This window comes from Hydra vulgaris, chromosome 11, assembly GCF_038396675.1.
Source record: "Hydra vulgaris chromosome 11, alternate assembly HydraT2T_AEP".
Taxonomy (NCBI): domain Eukaryota; kingdom Metazoa; phylum Cnidaria; class Hydrozoa; order Anthoathecata; family Hydridae; genus Hydra; species Hydra vulgaris.
This window is the reverse complement of record NC_088930.1, coordinates 53985737-54009928: the sequence shown is the minus strand read 5'-3', so window position 1 is coordinate 54009928 and position 24192 is coordinate 53985737. Positions and strand designations below refer to the sequence as shown.

The 24192-nt window shown below is 26.0% G+C and overlaps 1 protein-coding gene across 2 annotated transcripts in view; it reads left to right on the top strand.

Annotated features, from left to right (window-relative positions):
* Nucleotides 1-2364: 2364 nt before the first annotated feature.
* The window catches only part of LOC100213132 (serine/threonine-protein kinase Nek10), a 94444-nt gene continuing 72616 nt past the window's right edge, over nt 2365-24192 (top strand). For both annotated transcript variants that reach the window (XM_065809213.1, XM_065809212.1), the window contains exons 1-9: nt 2365-2479; nt 2999-3062; nt 5824-5903; nt 7610-7670; nt 19207-19244; nt 21811-21889; nt 21972-22013; nt 22238-22316; nt 23082-23143. In XM_065809213.1, coding sequence (XP_065665285.1) covers nt 2436-2479; nt 2999-3062; nt 5824-5903; nt 7610-7670; nt 19207-19244; nt 21811-21889; nt 21972-22013; nt 22238-22316; nt 23082-23143 — 549 coding nt within the window. In that variant the 5' untranslated portion in view covers nt 2365-2435. The remainder of the gene's footprint in view (nt 2480-2998; nt 3063-5823; nt 5904-7609; nt 7671-19206; nt 19245-21810; nt 21890-21971; nt 22014-22237; nt 22317-23081; nt 23144-24192) is intronic.

The window sequence follows — 24192 nt, the reverse complement described above, 5'->3', positions numbered from 1 at the left end:
CAAGAGTCACGCAATAAGGACATTAAAAACTTCAGATTACATCATTCAAGAAAATGCTCAAGAGAATCAAATATGAGAGACATTTTTAATAGGCTCTTATTAACATCAGATCCATTTCTCTCGAGCATCAGGAAATTGCCTCAGAGACCGGTAAAATCTCTACATCAAGAAGCTATACAATTGTTAAAACAACCTGAAGTCACCAAACAAGAGACAAGGAACGATTTTGATTTAGATACAAGTGGTTCAACATCAGATTCCGAATCGAATTATTCGAACATTGATGAATATGATATACGTGATTTTTATTACTAGGATTAAAGAAACAATTTTTTTTACATACACGTGAGTTATTCTTTTACCAATTTAAAAAAAAAATTAAAATTACAAACTTCTGTTTTTATATTAATAGTATAAATTTGAAAATAATTTTGCAATGTTTTTGCTCTAATTTAAGTCCTGAATCATTAGCAATGACCTTGAAAACCAAACTACATGAGATTTCATATTTTCAACGTATGAACAGTTTTGGCCGCCATATTGGAGCCGCCATTTTGAATTTTTTTAAATCTGACCTCAGATTCCTAATCAGCGACCTCGAAAACCCTTATGAAGGTAATTTGGGAATTTTGGCCACAAAATCAGGATTTCGTCCCAATGTGTGCCGCCTTAGTACATAACATTCACCAAGCCAACAATTTATGGCCAAGCGAACAAATTGTTTTCTAGTATTTGTTTGAACAGGTTTTTAAAATTGGGATCTTGTGCGGCAAACATAGGGCTTTGGGGTCGTATAAAGTATCTAAGGTACCTCCAACCTTTTTTTTTTCAATATCTTTTTTATTGAAAAAAAAAAGTTAGGGGGGGAGGGAAGAGGATTTGAAAAGCGTACGTACTATTCAAGGGGGGAGGGGACTATAAAGTACGCATGGCAACAGGAGGGAGGAGGGGGTATCAAATTTCAAAATTTTTGGCATACGTACTTTATGGACGACCCCTAACTCCAAATGATTTTGTGACAAAAGTATAAATCGTTAAACATTTTGACGATTTTCTTAAATTAGTCAAAAAATTGCTCTCTCGATTTCACGCGTATCTTATAACGCGGCTAATTGATAACATTTCGCAATGGCTGAATTCAGAGAAATCGCAGCTCAAAATGTTAGATAAATTAATACTTTTAATACATGGGTTTATATTCTATGAATTTTTTTTTGAAAACAAAAGCAACAAAAATTAATAAAATCAATCCTGATGAAGGATTTATTCATTTTCTGTATTATTTTCACATGATGGAAAACATCAAAAGCATATTTTGATGAGTTCATTCCAAATTCGTTAAAAATATAAATGAAGTATATAAAAGTTAGAAATTTTGATATTTTTATTAAAATAAAGTAAAAAATACCACCACATTATTCTTATTTACATTTAACAATAAAAATTGAAAAAAAAAAAGTTTAATAGATTAAGTTTATTCAGTTTATGGCAAAGACATTTAACATCATGCTGTTGTGTATGTTAAAGACATTTAATAGTATGCTATAAATAAAGAATATTGCAAGCAATAGTCTTTATTTATAGCTAGATTCTAACTATAGAGTTAAATTATCAGTAAAGAATATTATTATGTATCTAACTTTGTTGTTCAATTTTTATCAATAAATGTAAGTTAGAGTAAAATATATATTAATTATATAATTACAGAAGTTCAAGTATATGTATATATATATGTGTGTGTATATATATATATATATATATATATATATATATATATATATATATATATATATATATATATATATATATATATATATATATATATATATATATATGTATATGTATATATATGTATATATATATGTGTGTGTGTGTGTATATATATATATATATATATATATATATATATATATATATATACATACATATATATATAATATATATTTATATATATATATATATATATATATATATATATATATATATATATATATATATTATATTATATTATAACATTGTAAAAATATTAACACATAGTAGTACGTTTTTATTTGTGTTTATGTTCATTTTAAAAGCAAAATTTTATTCTGTATTAATCATTATATTATGTTAATTAGTGCTATATATATATATATATATATATATATATATATATATATATATATATATATATATATATATATATATATATATATATATATATATATATATAATACATATATATATATATATATATATATATATATATATATATATATATATATATATATATATATATATATATATATATATATATATATATATATATATATATATATATATATATATATATATATGTATATAATATATATTTTTATATTTTTAGGGAAGATGTAATGTAAATAAATGAGTTGTTAAGAATGTAAGGATGAAACAAATGTTTATTTTTACTGAGAATGCCACTGGAAATGACCAAAAGAAGTACAAAGTTAGTTGAAAGGTAATATAAAGTAATTATACAATAATATAAAGTAATTATAATATAACTTAATATTATATTAATGTTAACTTAAACAAAAATTTGTCTTAAAATTAATGTTATATTAATGTTAAGACAAATTTTAGTTTTGTCTTATTGACAAATATATTTATATATTAATTAACCAAAATATAAATGAGCTATTTTTGCAAACCTTAAATAAGTATTGTTTTTGTTAGTAAATAACTCTTACTTTTTTTCTTTTTCTGACTACTATAAAAAGTCATGTTTTTTAATTGATAAAATAATTGACACATTTGACTAAAATTTTATTTTCTTGTTCTAAAAAGTTCAAAATTGCGTATTTTTTTAACATTCTGTTGCACACAGAGTTCATATTGCAAACAAGGATTGAAACCATTTTTAAAACTGTCAGATTTTTATTACAAAGTTAAAAGATATTTACATATTAAGAAATGGTTGTTTAAGTTATGTTGATTATTTGTATATTCTTTTTTTAGTTTAAACATTTCTTTTCAGGCCCTCTGATTCAAGGTTTCTTGACACCATTATTGAAAACTTTAATTTAAAGAACTCTGATAAGGTATTACACAATTTAAAGAGTTTCAATTAAGTATTTATATAATGTATTTATAATGTTTTTACATTACAATATTATAAATTACTTTACAAAAATTGCTACAAAACATTTGCATGTTGTATTATTGTTTTAAGAATGAAGTTTATGCAAACATGTACTATTTTGGATTTAAATTGGCACTCTTAATGTTGTTTAGAAGTGCTCTCAAATCATGCTATATGCATTTATATAGCTTTATATATACATGAATATTTAATCTGTAACTGATCATATGTCATATATGTCATATAACTAATTTGTAGCTTTATTATGTATGTCCTTTGTAAATGACCAAGCATTTGACCTTATGCTTAGCATCTATAAGCTAAGATAACTTAGCATCTAAAAGAGCCGCTTCTTGTACGCCAGAAATAAGTGATCGTTATTTTGAATGCGTTGCCAATTAATATTAACAGACTGGTATCACTTTTGGCTCCCATATTTGGAATTGTGATGAAACAGGTTTTTTGGGCGATAAAGCCAAAGCAAAGGTAGTGTGTCGAAAAGAGACAAGACGTGTATTTAAAATTACTGGCAACAATGAAAAAATTCATTATACTGTAAACAATTGCTACAACGCTGATAGGCATTTTGCACCACCATTTGTGATATACTAAGCCAAAAGAAACTTTTGTCCTGACTGGGCAAGAGGTGGTAAAGTTGGCACCAAATATTCAATTTCAAAATCAGGTTGGACGGAGCACGATACGTTTTCAAGCAATATGACCTCAGATTGATCTAGCTTTTCATTGACCTCAGCCCTGGCTAAAAAGTAGTAATTGCATGGAATAACAACATCCATAGGAATTACTTTGTAATACTTTCAGTTAAATACTTTTTTGCTGCCGTAGATATAACTTAATAAGTTTTCTTATAGAAAACACATTAAGTTTTCTTATAGAAAACTCATTAAGTTTTCTTATAGAAAATTTGTTAAGTTTTCTTATAAAAAACTCATTAAGTTTTCTTATAGAAAACTCATTAAGTTTTCTTATAGAAAATTTGTTAAGTTTTCTTATAAAAAACTCATTAAGTTTTTTTATCGAAAACTCATCAAGTTTTCTTAAAGAAAACTCATTAAGTTCTCTTGTAGAAAACTCATTACGTAAAGATACAGTTTCAAATTCTACTGTTCCTTCCCAATCCAGAGTAATAGAATTTAAAATTATATCTTTGTGAACTTTGTGAAGTTTTTTTATTAAAAGTAAACTATTTACTTATGAGTTAATGCATCATTGCATTAATTGTTATTGATTTTTTCTATTCAGAATAGTGATTCTGACTTACAATATTTTTAAGTATTATTAAAATAGTCATTAGTATTAAGATATTTTTAACCAAAACTTCAGTGGTTATGAATGTGGTTATATGGTTTTTTTAGTTAAAGGTTCTAAAGACTTCTAAGATTAACATCATAAATAGAAAATTTGAGAAACTACTTTGTTTTATTTTGAAAAATAAAAGGTTAAAAAACTAAAAGTTAATACTATTATACATAAAGTATGTGTGTACATGAATTAGTGTATTATATTCTACTATTTAAAATTCTTAGGTAATTATGAAAAAACCCAAACCCAAAGTTACTAGTAGAGTCTATAGTATTAGAGAAACTACATAACTATAAAGACATCTATTCAAAAAGCAAATAAAGGTGGTGATGTCTGTATTCTAGATAAGGTACAGTATGAGAATAAAATTAACCATTTATTGAAAGATGTTATTACTTGTAAACTCCTGCTGCATAATCCAATGGCAAAAATGATGTAAATACTCTTATAGACTACATGACTGTAAATATTCAAAACAACTGCAAGTTTTTTATGTGCTGATATACCTTGGCGCTGCCCAATTTATTACTGTTTACCAAAAGTCACAAAGAGGGGGTGTTTTTTGACCGATTGTTTCAGTGTGTTATGGCTCAACCTACCAAGTGTCAAGTAGGGAAAAGAGAGTGCCTTGTGGGTTTTCTGCCATAAATTAAGTAAATTTATATAGCAGCTATATAAATGATGGTTTATGGTTGTTTAGTTTTCTATTTCCTTTAAAATAAATGCAGAGTTTTGTAATAAGAAAATTAGAGGGCGCCAGTTGACTGACTAAGGGGGAGCAGGGGGAAAGAAAAGCTTGTACCCCCTCCCCATACCCTATGCTGAATCTGCCACTGCCTTATGCTGCAACTGAATTATTTGGCTATTTCATTTTTTAATTTATTTGATGTTGCCAAGTCACTTTGTTGTTGTTAGCAATGTAATGTCTTAAATTAAGATCTTAATGTTTTTCTTGGCGGTTTTCAGTTTCACAACTACCACAACTTGTTTTTCACCTTAAAAATTTTTATTGACTTATCAAATATGATAAAATTAAATAAACTTTTTTAAGAACATCAACTCTTTGGAATTCGCTTCCTTCATCATGCTTTCCTAATTCATATAATTTGCAATCTTTAAAGTCGTCCGTCAATCGTTATCTTGCTCTACAATCTTCATCTTTTCTCTTTCAGTAACTTCCAACTTTAATTAGAGGCTGCTTGCAGCCTTGTTGGAAGCGAAGATGTTTAAACAAAATATATATATATATATTTATATATATTTATATTATTATTATATATATATATATATATATATATATATATATATATATATATATATATATATATATATATATATATATATATATATATATATATACACGTATAGGTATAGGTATATATATTTATTACTTGAAGGTTGAGCTTGTCAAAGGTTCGACTTCTGCTGTTTCAAAAGAACAATTTGAAAATGAATCAAAGTTGCTGAAGCAGTTTTGGTATGTTTAGATCAATTACTTTGACTTAAATTTTTATTATAGTTCATCAATATTTGTTAAAACATTATTATTTACTATAGTTTTTTCTACATAGAATAAATATCCAATCTTGTTTTTCAACTTTGAATGAATTTTTTCATCTTCGACACTAGAACTACACTGCACTGTTACCTTTAACAATTCTTCTATGTCCATCACCATTTAACAATCTAAAGATTTATAAACTTCCACCATTCTATGGGTAAATTTAATTTGAATGTTATTGGTAACAATATCCAAAACTTTTTAGCTGTGAAATTCATTGCAGCTTTATTTTTTTTAAAAAAACTTGGTTTGAAGTACTAAGGAAATAGTGTGTTTGCAATGAAATAAGTATTACTGACAATCTGAATAGATTTAGTTTCTATTTTTTTTTTCCTTGAATAGAATTGTTTATTAGCTCTTTAAAAGTCTTAACAGTGTCACTTATTTTTGTTTTGACTTTTTTGCAATTCAAAAAATCTGCTACATTTTGCTTTATCTTTATGTTCTTCTGGGATCTGGGATCTAAATTACTGTTTTGTTAAAATATTGTGTAAATAATGCTCCATTTTTTGATATGCTTTTTAAGTAAATCACATCATGTTTCAGTAGAAAATTTTTTTTCTTTCCTTTCTTTCCTTTCTTTATTCAATTTTTTTTTTTTTTTTTTTGCTTTATTTGTTCAGCTTTGCTTCCGTTGTTCAACTTTGTATCTTTGCCTCCTTTGTTTAATTTTGTATCTTTGCTTCCTTTGTTCAATTTTGTATCTTTGCTTCCTTTGTTCAATTTTGGATCTTTGCTTCTTTTGTAACTCCAGCTTAATGATTGTTTTATATATATTTCTTTGGAATTCGCTTCCTTCATCTTGTTTTCCTGATTGATATAATTTGCAATCCTTGAAGTCGTCTGTCAATCGTTATCTTGCTCTACAATCTTCATCTTTTCTCTTTCAGTAACTTCCAACATTAATTAGTGGCTGCTTGCAGCCTTGTTGGAAGCGAAGAAGTTTTAAAAAATAAAAATAAAATTTTATCATTTGTGTAAAATCTTTTTTTGTTTATACATTTTTAATCTTCTTCATACATCTTTAATGTTTATTGCTAAGAGATTTAGCTCATGAGTAGCACATCCATAAGTTTTTTTTTTTATGGCACATGTCTATGTGTTACAAGTTCTATTTCTTCTCTTGCTTGCTATTGCTTCTACTGCTTCTTGCTGGTTGTATCAAGTATTCACTAATATACAATTGTCCAGAAGTATTGTTTCAAATAAAATGTTGTTTTTTTTATCTGCTATTACTGAGACACTAACTCATTATGCACATTACGCCAACTATCTTAAGTTCAGTATGCTCCAACCATCTAAAGTTTATTATGCACATTACTCTAGCTATGTTAATATCATTGCTGGAGTTTTTTCATTCAAAAAACCACATTTTTTGATTTCTTTTATGAAAGTCTTATCATTATTTCTCTTCCAAATTAAGTTTTATTAGGTAAATGTTTCCATGATGAAGCATATTAATAGTTTTTTTAACTTTTTGCGCACAGCTATTCTTGAACTAGAGTCTACCATTTTACATATCCAATAAATCTATGTCTTGGTGGCTTTTTTGTGTAAAGAGTTTATTTGTTTTTTAAAATCTATATTGACAAATTTTTTTTAAATTGTTGATTTTTTTTAAGGTTGAAATTTAAATCGGAGCAGTCTTTTAGTACATCAAAAGATTCTGAAAGATTTTTTCAGGTAAACTTGTTTTTAAAACCAAACCAGTAAACTAGTAAATTTTAATATAAACTAAGTATATTTTTTTGTTATAGTTAATTTTTTTTTTTACATTTAAAAAAATTCTTTTTTATTGTGTATAGTTGTGTTTCCACACTAATACAATAATATGATTGCACTAAATCCTTTACATATAAAAATTGTTGTTTAAACTATTTATTGAATTTTAAGTTGTTTTTTTCAAATATTGCACATCCATAATTTTTTTTTTCACTGCACATGTCTATGTGCTACAGTAACCTGTAACACATGCCTATATGTTACAGATTTTATTGCTTCTCTTGTTGGTTGCATAAAGTATTCTCCATTATACAAAAAACAGAATATTTGTTTAATAGTATTTGATAAAAAATTATTTAATTATAAGACCAAAATTTAAAAAAATGATAAAATAGTAATAATTGAAAAAAAAAAAAATAGTAATAAAAAAAATGCATAATTAAATAATATTAAATTTTTGTATAGTTGTGTTTCCACAATAATACAATAGTATGAATGCATTAAATCCTTTACATTTAAAAAAAGTTTTTTCACTGAATATATCTCCTTGATTATTAAATTTTTCACATTTAAAATTAAGCTTTTTTTCAATAAATCTTAAGCAGTTTAGTAGCAACAAAAAAAAAAAAAATTTTTTTTTGCCATTAAACTGCTTAAGCTTTACACTCTTCGCATCAATTTTTTTTTTACCTGAAGGTTTTAGAATTGTCCATTTTTAGTCACAGAATTAGTAATTAAAAACTCTTCTCACATAGGTATTATCTTGCTTATCTCACTTATGTACTTATCTCACTTATCTCACATACTTTTAGAATGTGATAAGATTTTAAAAATTAATTAAAGAGATTTGTTTATGAGAATACTCTTTAGAGCTTAAAATTACTCGGTTACTGTAAGTAGAAGTTACCAAGGTTACCTTATCTTTTCTTTAGGCTCTCTGGTTAAAAAAATTTTGAAACACTTTGGTGAAACTAACTTAGGTGAAACTAACTTAGGTGAAACTAACTTTGGTAAAACTAACTTTGGTAAAACTAACTTTGGTAAAACTAACTTTGGTAAAACTAACTTTGGTAAAACTAATTAAATTGTTTTTTGCTCTTTCTTTTAGAAAAACAACGAAAAAAAACATTTGTCTTCTTTTCCTCTTCTTTCAAGAAATTATTTTCCTCGTTTTCTCAGAATTTTGTTAGGAAATTTTACTAAAATAAGCTGAAGTTAAGTTGAAGTAAATAATTCAAAAATGTTTTAGCATTTTATAAATAATTTGTGTAAAAGTTAGTTAATAACTAATAAAAATAGATGAAATAAAAAAAAATGTAAATAAAGTATAACAAAAACTGCATTAACTAGAAGGTTATTTATAAAAATAATTTTTTTAGTTGTGCGAACAAATGGACTATTTTAATCTATAAAGTATTAAATTATCTGTTGTTTCTCTTCAATCAACTCTTCTTAGCAACAGTTTTTAATTGGGTTTATGTGAGAATTTCCCTGTGCAAAACCAATGTCCAAGGAAATTGTAGTGTTGTTATTGTTAATATTTGTCCTATGAGCAAATGGATAATGATTATTTAAAGAATATTTTTGTGTAGTATTTGTTATATATCTTAATGATATAAATAAATGTAATCTCAAACCTGCAACATTAAAAACTGCCTTATATTTTATTCTAAAATAAATTCAAAAAGGAAAACAAGTTTAGCATGGAAATATTTCATAATTGCAGCAAACAATCCAAGAATGGTTTGGTGCAAAATATGCAATGTTTCAATAAATAATTCAAAGTTTCATTAAAATCAGATGACCCTAAAAATAAGGGTTATATGGACTAAAGTTACAACTTAATCATCATCCTAACATCAAACTTACGCCAGAAAGTTTAGATAATTCAAATGCCAATCAAGAAGGTTAATTAAATTCAAGCAAGAGAAAGTCAGTTCTAATCTTTAATATACAAACAAAGAAATAACATGTTAAAATCTAACAACTGGGTTTAAGCTTCTTTAAAAATTGACTCTGAAATAGATTCTGAAAAAGGTCAAAAATTTTCCAAGTCAATGTTTGAAATTATGGTTCTTGACCTCTAACCATTGCTTATTATCAATAACTAAAAGTAGGCAACCCGTAATACAGGTTTTTAGTAAATAAATTAATAACAATTTAATTTTATTTGTTTTCTCTAATGAAATATAAATTTTTAAATACTTTTTTAGTTCTGCTTACTTTTATTTTTCTTGGCTTCTTAGTTAAACAAAACTGCTAGCTTCATTATAGATACAGTTAACCATTTATTTTACAACATTTGAACATTAAATGCGCAAATCACAACAAAATCGTTTTGTTAAAATATGACTTGAATTATATGCATAGATCATCTAAGTCTTATTTTAAAATTGCGAAAAATTGTTTAGGTAAAATATCCAGAATATATTTCCCTTTCCTTCCTTTTAATTTTGCTTTTAGCTTAGGAGTTTCTAATTTTTTTTTAAACTTTTCTTTATTTTGCTAAGAGTGATAAGTGATGCTTAAAAAAGAAATATTCACAAAAATTATACCTTAACTTGTATTTTAATATAACTTATTGATATATAACTTGTAAACTTGTATGAAAAGAAATTGTTTTGGATATCCAAAAAAACAAATTAAAAAATATATCCGCATTTCCGGATAAGGCTAATCCATGTATACTGCTACTAAAATATTAAAGCTTATTACTCAAACTATTTTTTTTTTTAACAATCCAGCAGAAATTAAAGTAATTAAAAAAAAAAAAAATACGGTAAACAAATATGTCGATTTTCTTTATAGTTAACGTATATCAACATATATTTATTTCAGCATTCATCCAATCCAAATTTATACTAATGCAGAAAATATTTAGCGAAAAATGTCTGGAATATATTTTGCCTTGTCGTTTGTCTTAACTTTGCGTTAAAATTATTAGTTTTATTTAAAACGTTTTAATTTTTGTATAAGTCAGGTTGATAAAAAAAGCAATTGCTTTTACTCAAATTTTTGAAGCAATACAAGTTTAAGCAAAATCGATAAATATATTCACATAAAGGTGAGCAATTAGTCTAAAAGCGTTGAATAAAAGCAATTGCTTTTTTTTATTCACCCGACCTAATGCTGAAAATACCTAATAAGCTGAAAAGGCTATAAAAGAGATGTTAAAACCATATAAAGCAGTTATAAAAATTATATATTTAAAATTGTGTTCACTTTTTTTTTTAAAACAAATTAATTTACATGATAAATAATTAAATGTGTAACAAAAATATTAAAAAAAAACCTATATAAAACATATTTTTCTTAAAAAACAATTAACGTTGAAGGCACTTTTCCAAATCAGTTATAATAGCCGCCATATCCAGGACCGAGGAGCCAAACATAGCCTATTGTAAAGAAAAACCATATTAAAATATTTTTTTTTTTTTTTTTTTTTTGTAATTCACCTCCTTAAGGCCAAGAAGGCCACTACAGATGAGGAGGCTACTTGTGGTTATAACCCTCTCTCAACTCTATAACTCCGAAACACAAACCTTTGACAAACAAGACCGCTGCGCGGAGAAACAAGTTGAGCGCGGACTACCAGGGACGTGGTGGGAATCGAACTCGGAACCTCTCGCTTATGGAGCGAGCGCTCTACCACTACACCACTACCGCATTTAAAATATTTATTATCGATAGGGACGACGATTAAACATTAAAAAAACTATATAATTCCATATTAGTAGGAAGTTTTAGAAAAATTAGTAAAAAGTAAAAAAAAAAAAAAATTAAAATTAAAAAGGACAAAATGGAAAGATTTTTAAAAACTACTTAATTTTGTGAGCACTTTGGCTATGGTGTTCATTTTTGAAACCAATATCTTTACCTTTAATGAAAAGCCATCTCGTTTAATTAATCTCATTCAAGCAGCAAAAATATCAATAACACTAAGGATAAAAAAAAAATGAATGAGATATAAACAATGGTACTATAGTAATATCAAATGCTATATTGGCTTTTAGTGAATGATTAAAAGCATTTAGAGAAACTACCTGTATTCATTTTTAACGATGGACACCATGGGAAGGTAAGCCATGAATCATGCAAGACCATGAACTATGCAAGTTTTATTAATGTCATAAAGTTAAGGATTTACAATCGGATCTGGAATTTCAGCAGATATTAAATTATTGATATCCTGTGCTGTCTCAAGCTTATCATCATTTGCAAAATGAAGTAAAATATGAACATGTAGCAAACCACGCTTTTGAAATTTGATAACCTGAACATGGGTTACAACTTTCCCTAATACACCATGTTTAAAAATATCATTTAGGAGATTACTTAATTTGAGTTTGAATACTCGAGTAATTAAGTCAGGTCTATCATTTGCAGTCTGACCTGGATATAAATTTTCCCTGGAAGCAGGTGGTGCACCATCTTCACCAATAAATACAACTGCAACTTCATTATGCGAAGGGAGGTTATAGCGACGTCTATCTTGCCCTTCAAGTAAAGACATTTTTACAACTAAGACTAAATGATCCTCTATAGCTGCTTGAAGAATTTCTTCATCTTCTACTTCAGCCATGTTTTTAAATGCAAGAGCAAAAGGGTTTTCTTCACTTGCTAAAGTTTGCAAATGAAACATTAAATCACGTAAGCAAAGATCATTGCCATATTGCTGCATTCTAAAGTTTACTGCTGCAAGTGGGTCATAGATATACTCTTTTAAATAAAATTAAATTTTTATTTATTTATTACTAACCCGTATTACAGGTTGCTTACTGCTAATAAAAAAGAAAAACAAAATTTTAAATTTTATTTTGTTTCTTATCTATAAAACAATTTAATTAAACTATTTAATAGAGCTATAAAATCAATGCAAATGTAAAGCTAAAAATATAAATGCAATTACTTTAAAAGTGATATATAAATCTTTAAAATTTAATTCATTAATTTAACAACTGGTCAAAAAGATTTACAAAAAGGTCAAAAACTAATAAATAAAAATTAAAGCAATTTTATTAAAATGACGGGTGGTCTGACCCCCCATACTGCACCCATCTTTAAAAAGACCTTTGGATCAAAGGACAAGGCTTGTCAACGCGATAGCGTTTGCAGTCTTCATATGTAAGTTCTAAAAATAAAAATAATTGATATTTTAATAAATTTAACTGAAGCAGCAAAATTAGAATTGCAAAATTGATATTAGAATTATGATATAACTTCTTGTAAATCTTGCAGAAATAGTGAAAATGGAAGCAAAGCTACCTTTGTATTATGGCAACATAAAAAAAGTGTTTAATCAAGAAATTTTTAAGCACAGAAAGCTGACAGATCTGGCTCATTTCTCCTAAATAATTATAATCTAGAATAGTATCACTTCTTGTTATACAATATATTCTGATTTTCTAGCAGCATTTCATACATTTTGAGAATGATTAATCTCATTTCTATCTATCTCTTTTATTTATGTGATAATTACTTTTAACTCGTCTAACCATGATGTACTAATTTAGGTATAAATTAATTTCTTCTTACCAAGCAGCATTTCTTATATTCTGATGACGATTATTTTCAGCTTGACTAGTTCTAATCATTTCAATTATATTTTTTATTATCAATTATTTTTAAGTTGATAGTATTTCTTCTAATAACTTATTTAAGCTGAATATTGACCATCCAAAAAAAAAAGAGAAAAGAAATTATATAAAAATAGCAAAAATTGGTAAACATATCTACAAAGTGGTACACATATCTACAAAAAGAAAAATCAACAAAAACCTGCAACCCTAATAACAAAGATATTATTTGGTAATAAAAACAAAAACACAATGTTGAATCTTACTTGGTTTCTCATCTATAAAACAATTTTATTTAACTATTTAAAAGAAAAAGAAAAAGAAAAAAAACCAAAATGCCTTATGTTAAGCAATGTATTTAAAAAAAAAAATCAAATGCAATTACTTTAGAATATATATAATATATAAACTTCTAGAATTTAATTCATTAGCTTAACCACATTTTTACCATTGAGGTCAAAAATTAATAAACAAAAATTAAAACAATTTGTTACAAATATTACTCAAAATAAAAACCTCTAACAATTTAACTTAGGATTTATTAATATTCATATTTTTTTGGCAATATCAGTTAGTATATTTTTATCTAAAGTAATAAAAAAAAATTAAACCATTTAAGAACAAATTTAAAAATCTAAATATATATTCAGATACCTTAAAAAGAAGCATAACACAACATTCTTTTGACAACTTCCATCATAATTTTTTTTACTTTCTACTACTTTTTTCTATTTTTTATTTTACTACCTTATTATTTTATTACCTTATTTTTTTTTATCTAAAAGAAAATATACATATAGATACAAAGAAATATAAAATATACTGTAATATACGCAAATTTATGTAAATACACTTACATGTCCATAAATAACAGTCTTAATTTATTTAAAAAAAAGGAAACAGGCTATAAAAATTAGAAAAATACGAATAACCAACAATAAACAAACATTTATTTAAATTTTTATTGTAAAATTAAACAATAAACAAATCAATTCCACTTGAAACTAAAAATTTATCAGCTCTAATTGGCTTGTAAACCTTGCTTGAAAGACCGCATGGAGTAAAGAAACGCTTTTAGAAAAGCCTAGAAACTTCTTTATTAAAAACGAAAGTGAAACGATACTACTATTACTATTAAATTAGCATATTCATATTAAGATGCTGGGTTTTTGATCCCTAACCATGGCCTACTATCAGTAATGCTGGATTTTTAAGGCACAATGCTCTTGTTGCTCTAAATTACAAAATTTAAAACTAGCAAAAAATACTACAGGTGTTTACTGGATTCAATGAAAAAATAAAGGTTGATCTTGAAGATGATTTGGTTTCTGCAATTCTATCTAATGATAATGAAAAAAACAAATCATTTTTGCACATGTCAAAAATTATTGGGCAATTTAAAAGCTCAAACAGAAATAAATGAATGTGTATCTTCCAAAAGGATGCAAGAAGTGTTAAATGGTTTTTTGGATTGTCCAATGGCTTCTTTATGCCTTGAGTTTTATTAAATCTATTTAAAAAATGCAAATACCAAAAGCAAGTGCACATTGACTAAGGTGGAAAAAAAGTACCTTACACCACCCCCAACATCCACAGATGTTGAAGAACTGTTTTCTACAGCTGGAGATATTCGTTCTAACAAAAGAAACAGAATCTTTCTAGAAAATTTATAAAAACTTCTTTTTTGTTGAGAAAATCTTCCAGTTTTTAAATTCTGTTATTAGTTATTTTTATTAACTTGATGTTTTGTTTAAATTAGAATTAACTTTAAAAAATTATATATTATTGATTTTTGGTTTCATTCTTGGTTTTTGTTCTGGTTTGGGTTTATTTTCAGTTCCAGTGCCAGTAATAATTTTTGGTTTGGTTCCAGTAAAATTTTAGCTCCAATTGATCACAAGTTTTTGAACCTTGTCTAGAAGAGAAAGAGTATCATTAGAATAACCAGCTCAACAACAGTATTTCATATAGGTTTAAATAAGAGATTTGTAGAGCTAGAGAAAGGTATCAGGAGTAATGATACCTTTAGCTCTATGAAAATGGTGAGCACAATAAAAAGAAGCAGATGCTAACTTTGCAATCTATTGTTTATATGGTTTTCATAATGGAGGTCAATAACGAATGATGACCCAAGAAGATGCTAAGCAAAGGACTCAGTGAGAGGGTTGCCATTTATAATGTCAAAGGAGAACAATAAAGAACAAAGAGAAAGATGTGTAAAGAGTGAAGAGGTGCTGAACAGAAACATATAAAAGAATGGTCAGAGGATTCAAACCTGATTTCTCAACAAGTAGGTGAGTTGATGCATAAATGTATGTCCAAGCCAACCGTGTGACTATTGGAGTTTTTGCAAATCAAAATATAATACTCTACATTTAGTGAATTATGCCATAGGTAAGTATCAAATGATGGAAAGTTACTTCGAAGATCACAATCATTTGTAAAGGGTTTATTGAAATGGCTAAGTGGTGGTTTTTATAATCAATTATATTGGGTACTCTGGTCATGAGGAAAGTTAAAGAGGACATGAATTTATCATAAATAGAGCATGTCACCCCAAGCAATGAGCTATGCAGTTAACTCAGTCTTGCTGGTTAAACTTGTAACTTAAGATCAGAAGAAGGTTAATGATCAGAACCTGATTTCATGGCAAATTTGAGACTATTAGATTCTTTGCAAATCAAAGGATAATACCCACCAACACTGTGATCAGAAGAAGGAATAGCAGAATTTAAATTAGTCTCACTAAGAGCAAGCAAGTCTGGTGAATTTTGCAAGAGGTAAGATTCAACGTATGAAAGATTGCTTTGCAGACCACGAATATTAGTAAAAAATATATTAAAACAGTTAGTTGGTGGAGATGGTTTTTTATGTTTAATATTTTTGGTTACTTTTGGCATGTTTTAAGTTTAAAGAGAACTCATTCATAGATAGAGCACAGGCTCCTAAGCAATAAGCTATGCAATTTTCTTAGTCCTGTTAATTAACTCTAATTTGTAACATAGGGCTTCTTATATAGCCTTGACAATGCACAACAAAAGCACTAACATTCATGTGCAACATGGTACTGGTAATACTCTGATACTTTACAGCTGTTGATGCAATCAGGTTTTCTGAGAGCTACCATAGAGTTTGATAAACCATACTACCAGCTGGCCCGGAATCATAAAACTAAGTTTTAGGGCTGTACACTTATTAGGAGATATCAGAAAGAGTTGGATAACCACTATTACAAAGCAAAATCTATTAGTAGAGTCAAGAAGATCTTTTTACCTATATTAAACACAAATATTTTTATATAACTCCTAATAACATAAAATTATAAAAATCTTGAAAAAGTTTTTTACAAGAAATTTACACCAGTTAAAAACATTATTAATGAATGTATACCTTTCCATGAAATATGTTTTGCATATATTAATGGTTTTTAGATATAGCATTACTTCCTTCACAGAAAATGTTTAAACTTGGACCAAAAAAATTGTTAAACACAAAAAAAGATTTTTATTTTTGTTATTTGTTGTTTTGTTATTCGGTTGTTTCAAAGACACAAAAATGTACATATAAACATAAATAAAACTAGACTACAAAAAATACATATATAAGAAAGTAATACAAGACCATAAAATATAAATACATACACATACATATATATATATATATATATATATATATATATATATATATATATATATATATATATATATATATATACACACACACACACATATATATATACAACTCCAAACTGGTTGTCAGAAAGTCTTGTTGACAAAAAGTAAAATTTAAAATGCAGGACCGGAATTTTTTTTTTTTGTAACTTGATAGACTGCATATATATATATATATATATATATATATATATATATATATATATATATATATATATATATATATATATACACACATTGTCAAGTGAATTGATTTTTAAAGAAAGTATTCCTCGTTTTCAAGAAACCTTGAAAAAATCAGAGTACAATTGCGAACTTGCCTACCATCTAAGTATAAAATCAACAAAAGACAACTATAAACACAAGATAATTTGTTATAATCCTTCTTTCAGTGCAAATGTTGTAACAAAAATAGGTAAATGTTTTTTGAACTTCATCGACCTCCACTTTCCAGTTAACCACAGACTTTGTAAAATATTTAGTAGAAACACAATCAACATAAGTTATTCCTGCATGCCAAACATAAAATCCATTATCAACTCTCGCAAAAAAAGCATTTTACACAAGGAGGCAAAATCTAATGAAATGAAATACATTGACAAATCCAAATGTCCAATGAACAACCATTGCCTTTCCCACAACATTGTTTATCAGGCCACCATCTATTCAAGCAATCCAGAATATAAAGAAAAAGTGTATTTTGGACTCAGTGAAACATCTTTTAAGGTTCGGTATGCAAACCACTTAAAATCTTTTAATGCAATTAGATATAAGAATGATACAGAGTTATCAAAAGAAGTATGGAAACTAAAAGAAAAAAACTATACACATTTTATCAGATAGAAGATTGTTAAACAACGCAAACCATACAACCTAGCATCAAGAGTTTGCAACCTCTGTTTGAACAAGAAGTTTCAAATTTTGATGTATAAAGGAGATAAGCTACTTAATACAAGGAGTGAAATAATCTTGAAATGCAGGCACAAAAATAAGTTCCTTATTTTCTCATTTGATACCAAAGATTGATCCTGGTTGGTTTACGTCATGTTTACATTACATTATACTTTCAAATCTTTTAAAATTTTATTTCCATGGAGTCATTAAAACTCACGCCACCATAATTTTTTTTTGTAATTTTAACATTTAATTTTTAATTTTGTAATATATGGCTGATGATTGCGATATCGCTTTCTGTCAACATATATATATATATATGTTGACAGAAAGTTTTTTCCATATTTTGTTGATAAAAAGTAAAAATTAAAATGCAAGACCGGAATTTTTTTTTTTAATAATTGATAGACTGCCTGCCCCAACCAAGCCCTCAGTCGATGTAGCAGCACACTCTTGCGAGTCAGGCTAAAAGATAGTAGATGTAGCAGCACTCTATTGCGAGTCAGGCTATTTGTCAGTTAATATAGCAGCACTCCGTTGCGAGTCAGGCTATTTGTCAGTCGATGTCGCAGCACTCCCTTGCGAGTCAGGCTATAAGATAGTCGATGTAGCAACACTCCGCGCATGATTTACAGTAAAAAAAAATGAAAATAAAAACATTTTATTATAAAAAATAATAATAAAAACATTGTTTATATTGTTAAAAACATTCAGAATGTTTTAAAAACATTCAGAATGTTTTTAAAAACATTCTGGTCAATTAAATTTGCGTTTTTGCAGTTTTTTTAAAAAACAGTCAATTTGTAATTAGATTAATGGTTTTTACTTTCTGACAACACGCAAATGTTGGACGAATGTTAAAAGTAATTAAAAGTGACGTATTTGTGGGCATAAGAATCATTTTTTTCCTTCCGTACTCCCAATTGCAACAATATATATATATATATATATATATATATATATATATATATATGTGTATATATATATATATATATATATATATATATATATATATATATATATATATATATATATATATATATATATATATATATATATACAACCCTCGGAATTAGGAAAAAAGCCGACCCTAATTCTGAGGGTTGTATATATATATATATATATATATATATATATATATATATATATATATATATATATATATATATATATATATATATATATATATATTACATATATTAAGGCTATAAAACATATAAAGAAAATTTTCTAACATTTAAGTTTACATTTGTCATAGTTATAAAAATTTAAAATTAATTTTAATATATATAATAAAAATAATTGTAATATAGAATAATTATATATATTAATAAATTAGATTAATTTTGTATTTAGATATTTCGATGTTTACTTAAATCATGTTTTTCTAAAAGGTAAAATTTTTTCATTAGTAATATTAATTATTTTGATTTTTAAAAAAGTTATAGTTTTATAATATATAAAATATAATATAAAAATATTTATGTAATAAAAATAACTATTTTAAGTTGAATAAATAGTATAAAATAAATAGTATAAAATACAGCCCTCAATTAAAAGTTTGACAAAGCCAAGCATGAACAATAACAAAAATAACAATAAACTTAAAATTCGTACAAAAATTGTATTTTATTTTATATTGTTTACTCAAAACTTGTACTTAGTAGAGATATTCCAATCATATTCTTATTTAAATGAAGGTTTATGATTATGAAGGTTTTCTTAAAATTACCTATAATAATGTTCTCATTGAGTCTTATATTTATGAAGATGAAAATTTTTTATTTTATAATAAAGTTATTTATGATAATTTTCTCATTGAGTACAATCACTTAGTAACCATAATAACCATCGATATTAAATTTTTGTTAATTATGTTTGTCATTTTTTAATTGATTTGTTTTTTAATTGCAATTATTATAAATTGCAGTTATTATAAATCAATTATGTTTTATATGAAATATTGATACATATCTTTTACTTGTTTTTAGGCAAGGTGTAAAAGCATATTAAAATCCTACATATTAGTTTTTCTTAAATTATTTTGCAAATTCCATATTTTTGATCTCATGTTTCCATCAAAATTGGTTTTTCATGTTTACATAGAAATAGTTTCTTGTTTCCATAGAAATTTTCAAAAAAGTATGTAGTAAAAATAACAGAATGTCATCTTTCAAAATTTTTATCTGAAAAATATATTTATCTACTTTTTTTTACATTTCTTTTCTTGTAAAACAGGCAAATCACAAAAGATGTAATGTACATATATATATAAAAAAAATAAAAATACTGTATATGTATTTTATATTCAGTACTATATAAATGAAAAATGTTTATAAGTCCATGGCTTTTGCAGTTCCAAGAATTCATAAATAGAATCAATGACCATGATGATGTTATTGTTGCATGATGATATTGCATGGATATTTCAAAGTATAAAAAGCAGAAGCTCTTCCTTAATCCAAAGAAGCGGCTGTATATCATAGAAGCGGTGCGTTGGGCTATATATCATTCTGAAGTAAATAGAAGTAGTTGAACTCAGTGATGGCTATAATTTAAAAGAACCGAATAATTCATCTTATTTTTCTAATCAACAAGAACTTGATGACTTAGTACTAAGGTCAAGTTGAAATGAAAAGCAGAGCTTTTGACGTTGATGTTTAAAAATATTGAATTTATTAGATCCAAGCTGCAGAACATCGAAATACAGAAAAAGATAAAATATTTGTATCCTTTTACTTAGTAACAGTGGGATTTATGTGGAGAATTTAAGATGCTAGCATTTTTTCTAGGTTTACAAGTAAGATACACAAAGTACTCATATTACTTTGTTTATTGAATAGCATGACTGCATCATGAGATATGAGTGACCAGCAAGTAAATATTTACATTCTGGTTTGCACATTGTTATAATTCAATCTCTGATACCAGTTGATAAGATTTTACTACTAGCCTTTACCCTTTCAAATTACACTAAGTCTTGTCATACAGTTTGTTGAGGCATTAAACCCATTCAATGAGCTAAACTCAGTTAGTTTGTTACAAAAGTATCAGCAGCTATATTTGTTGGTCTAAGTTTTTGGATAAAATTTTTGAACTATATATTGACTAAAGTTTTATCTAATGAAATTGATAATATTAATTATATGTTTAAATGCAATAAAAAAGACTATTGTCATATCAGACTTGAAATACTCAAATAAATTAAGAAACATCAAAAAATTTTGAAGTTTCTTAATTTATTTCACATAAATTTTTTTCTTTCTTACATTGTATAAAAAAGACACAGCAATAATTAATCATTAGTATTTGTTTTAGATACAAAATTTATATTAAAAAACATGGAAAAAAATTATACCAAAATTTATGCCAATACTAGGTTTGATTTCAGCATATTAAAAAATATTCAATAAAGCTGATAGCAAGGTTTTGTGTCGGTGAAAATGGTGTTATGAAGCCATTTTTAAATGGAGTTTTTTGAAAAATTATTAAAAAGAACTTTTTATCAATTGTTATCATTATTATAATAACAATATTATTTGGCATCTGCTTACACATGGTATGAAACATAAGGCTGGCTTACACCAGCCTCGCTGATTCAAAATTCCATTTGCGACTAAATTTGACAATCCATCAAAATTGCTGATTTTAATTGATCAAATGATAGCTAATTCTGATAACAATTGAAAAATTGAATAAAAATGATTTTTGCTAATATTGTTACATTTCAAAAAAGTTTAAAAATTTGGACCTTATAGCGCTATATGGTAAAGTTTTGTGTTTTTAAATGTTTCTATGCTTTTTTTATCAATGTATATTTTAGATGATTGTTAAAATTGAGGTCAACCTGTTTTTTTTAGAAATTTATGCTAATTTTCATGCAACAATGGTTATTATTTTTATAATTTTATGTAAAATAATTTGCTTTTTTAAAAAATGAATTTAATTGTATTATTTTAGTGTTTGCAAAGTTCCTTTAGAAAATATTTATCGCACTTTTCAATGTTTTAAATTATTATTGAGAGACAGTTGTTTTCAGGTAATTATGTTTGAAGTTTTTTGATATTTCTTTTATTATTATTACTATTTTTTTATTTTTTTATTAATTTATTTTATTCCAGAATGAGTTTGTAGCAAGTAATGGATTGCTTCAGTTAAATGAGGTATGAATCACGCAGTACTAAATATAGATTAAAAAAGATGATTAAAAAAGATAATGTATATAGTTAGCCGATTACAATATTTACATATAAAAAATGCATTTAAAATACAATAATATATAAAAATATTTAAAAAATTTTATAGTGTATTGTCATGTGTGTGTTTTTGTGTGTGTGCATGTGTGTATACAAAATTAAGTTAATTTTAGTGTACTTTTTATGTTTAGTATTTAAAGATATACAGTGAAAAACACATACAATTTAGATGTGATGGGTTCTCAACTAGAATTCTTAAAGAAATTATTAGTAGGTTTTTTTTTACCAAGATTTAATATTATACAATTTGTATATATGAATTTATATAAAAATATGTCTAAATGTATATAAAAGTATGATATAATGTCTAAATTGAATCATTAAGGGTATTGTTTCTTAATTAAGTTCAGATCTAAAAAATATTCTGCATCTGAATCAGTGGAAAAAAACTCAAAGTGTTATAATTTCAAAATTAATTTCTCACAATTAATCTGTTTGAAGATATTAAGATAAACATCTTTTTCTATTTTCTCAGCAGTTGTTTTGGTGGTACTATCAGAGCATCTGATGCTGCAGAGGTTTGTTAACTTGTAGGAGTATATCTTCTTTTAATAATTTCACATTTTTATGGCAAATCTGGCTTTGGCTTATACTGTGAGGATGGATGGTTTTTTAAAACATTAGCAATCTCCAGATGGAGAAAATTTAAAGCATATTAGTATTCATTTAAGTGTAACAATCTGAGAATATCTATACAGTGCAACCTAAAAATTACTTTAATATCAACTTGGTGTAACTCTAAATCTTAGCAACCATTCAGTTAGCAATCATACTGCAATAGTACAAAACTTATATAGCCTATATGTACTTTGAAACTACATATATGCACTAAATAACCTCTAGTTTGATTCTAAAACAAATGCCTCATTCTATTGAACTAAGATTATCTGGAAAATAATTACTTGATAAATAATTTTCAAATAAAAAATTTAATTTATAATATAGTTTATAGTTTATAATATGTTTTAATTTTAGATATCTGCCAAAAGTTTGCATCAGAGCAAAGCAGTAAAATGATTTCTTATGGAATGCATCAAGTAAAAATTATTTTAAATGAAAGAAATTTTGATATTTTACAAAATATTTAATAGTTTGTTGAAAGGGTAACATTAATTTATTACATATGGTTAGAAGTAATAATAGTGGTAGTAGAAATATTGATGGTTAGTGGTGTGTTGAAGGGGAAGCAGGTTTTATTTTTATAGTTTTTTGATGCTTTGCAAAAGTATTGTTTAACAAGTATTAAACTTATAAATGTTGAAGATTTTTTTTATTTTGTAGAGGAAAAAAAAAAGATTAAATAAATACATAGAAGGTCACATAAATACTTGGGTTGATTTAATAAGATCACATAAATAACACTAGGTTTACATAAATTATGCAGAAGATCACATAAATAACACTGGGGTTAGTCTAATTAGGTAGAAGGTCGCATAAATAATGTAAATAATGTAGAAAGTCACATAAATAACATTAGGATTATGTAAATTATGTTAAAGGTCGCATAAAAAACTTTTTTATTTAAAACACTCTCTCAAACTAACTCTGAAATACAAACTTTGTTAAACAAGAAACCTCTGTGAAGACAAGACCACTGCGCAATAAATCTGGTTGCAGGCAGTATTTTCAGAGGAGTAGGGTAGAATTTAATCTTAAACTTTTTGATTGTGACCCAACTATTACTACTAGTCTTCTACTACATATTCGAGGTTCAGTTTAAAGGCTGGTACCTGTTACTGCCTGTTGTTACTGTTAACTACCTGTTGTTACCAATTAATTAATTTTTGATATTAATGTTTTGCATACAACAATTAGTTATGTCAAACATTAGTTCCCAGTCACTTATTTAGAGATTAAAAATGTGATCGTCCATAAATTACGTAACGCAAAATTTTACTAGTAAGCAAAACAAAAAAGATCAAAAGTATTCCCTTGCACAACCTTAAGTTATATAAAAAATCAAAATAGTTCATTAAGGTTAATGAAAATTACTGCGTAAACGAGCTCAAGATCTCCTATCTCTGCTTTTTAAATATGTTTTGCGTTGTGTAATTTATGGACAATCCCTAAGCTAAAAAAAAGTATA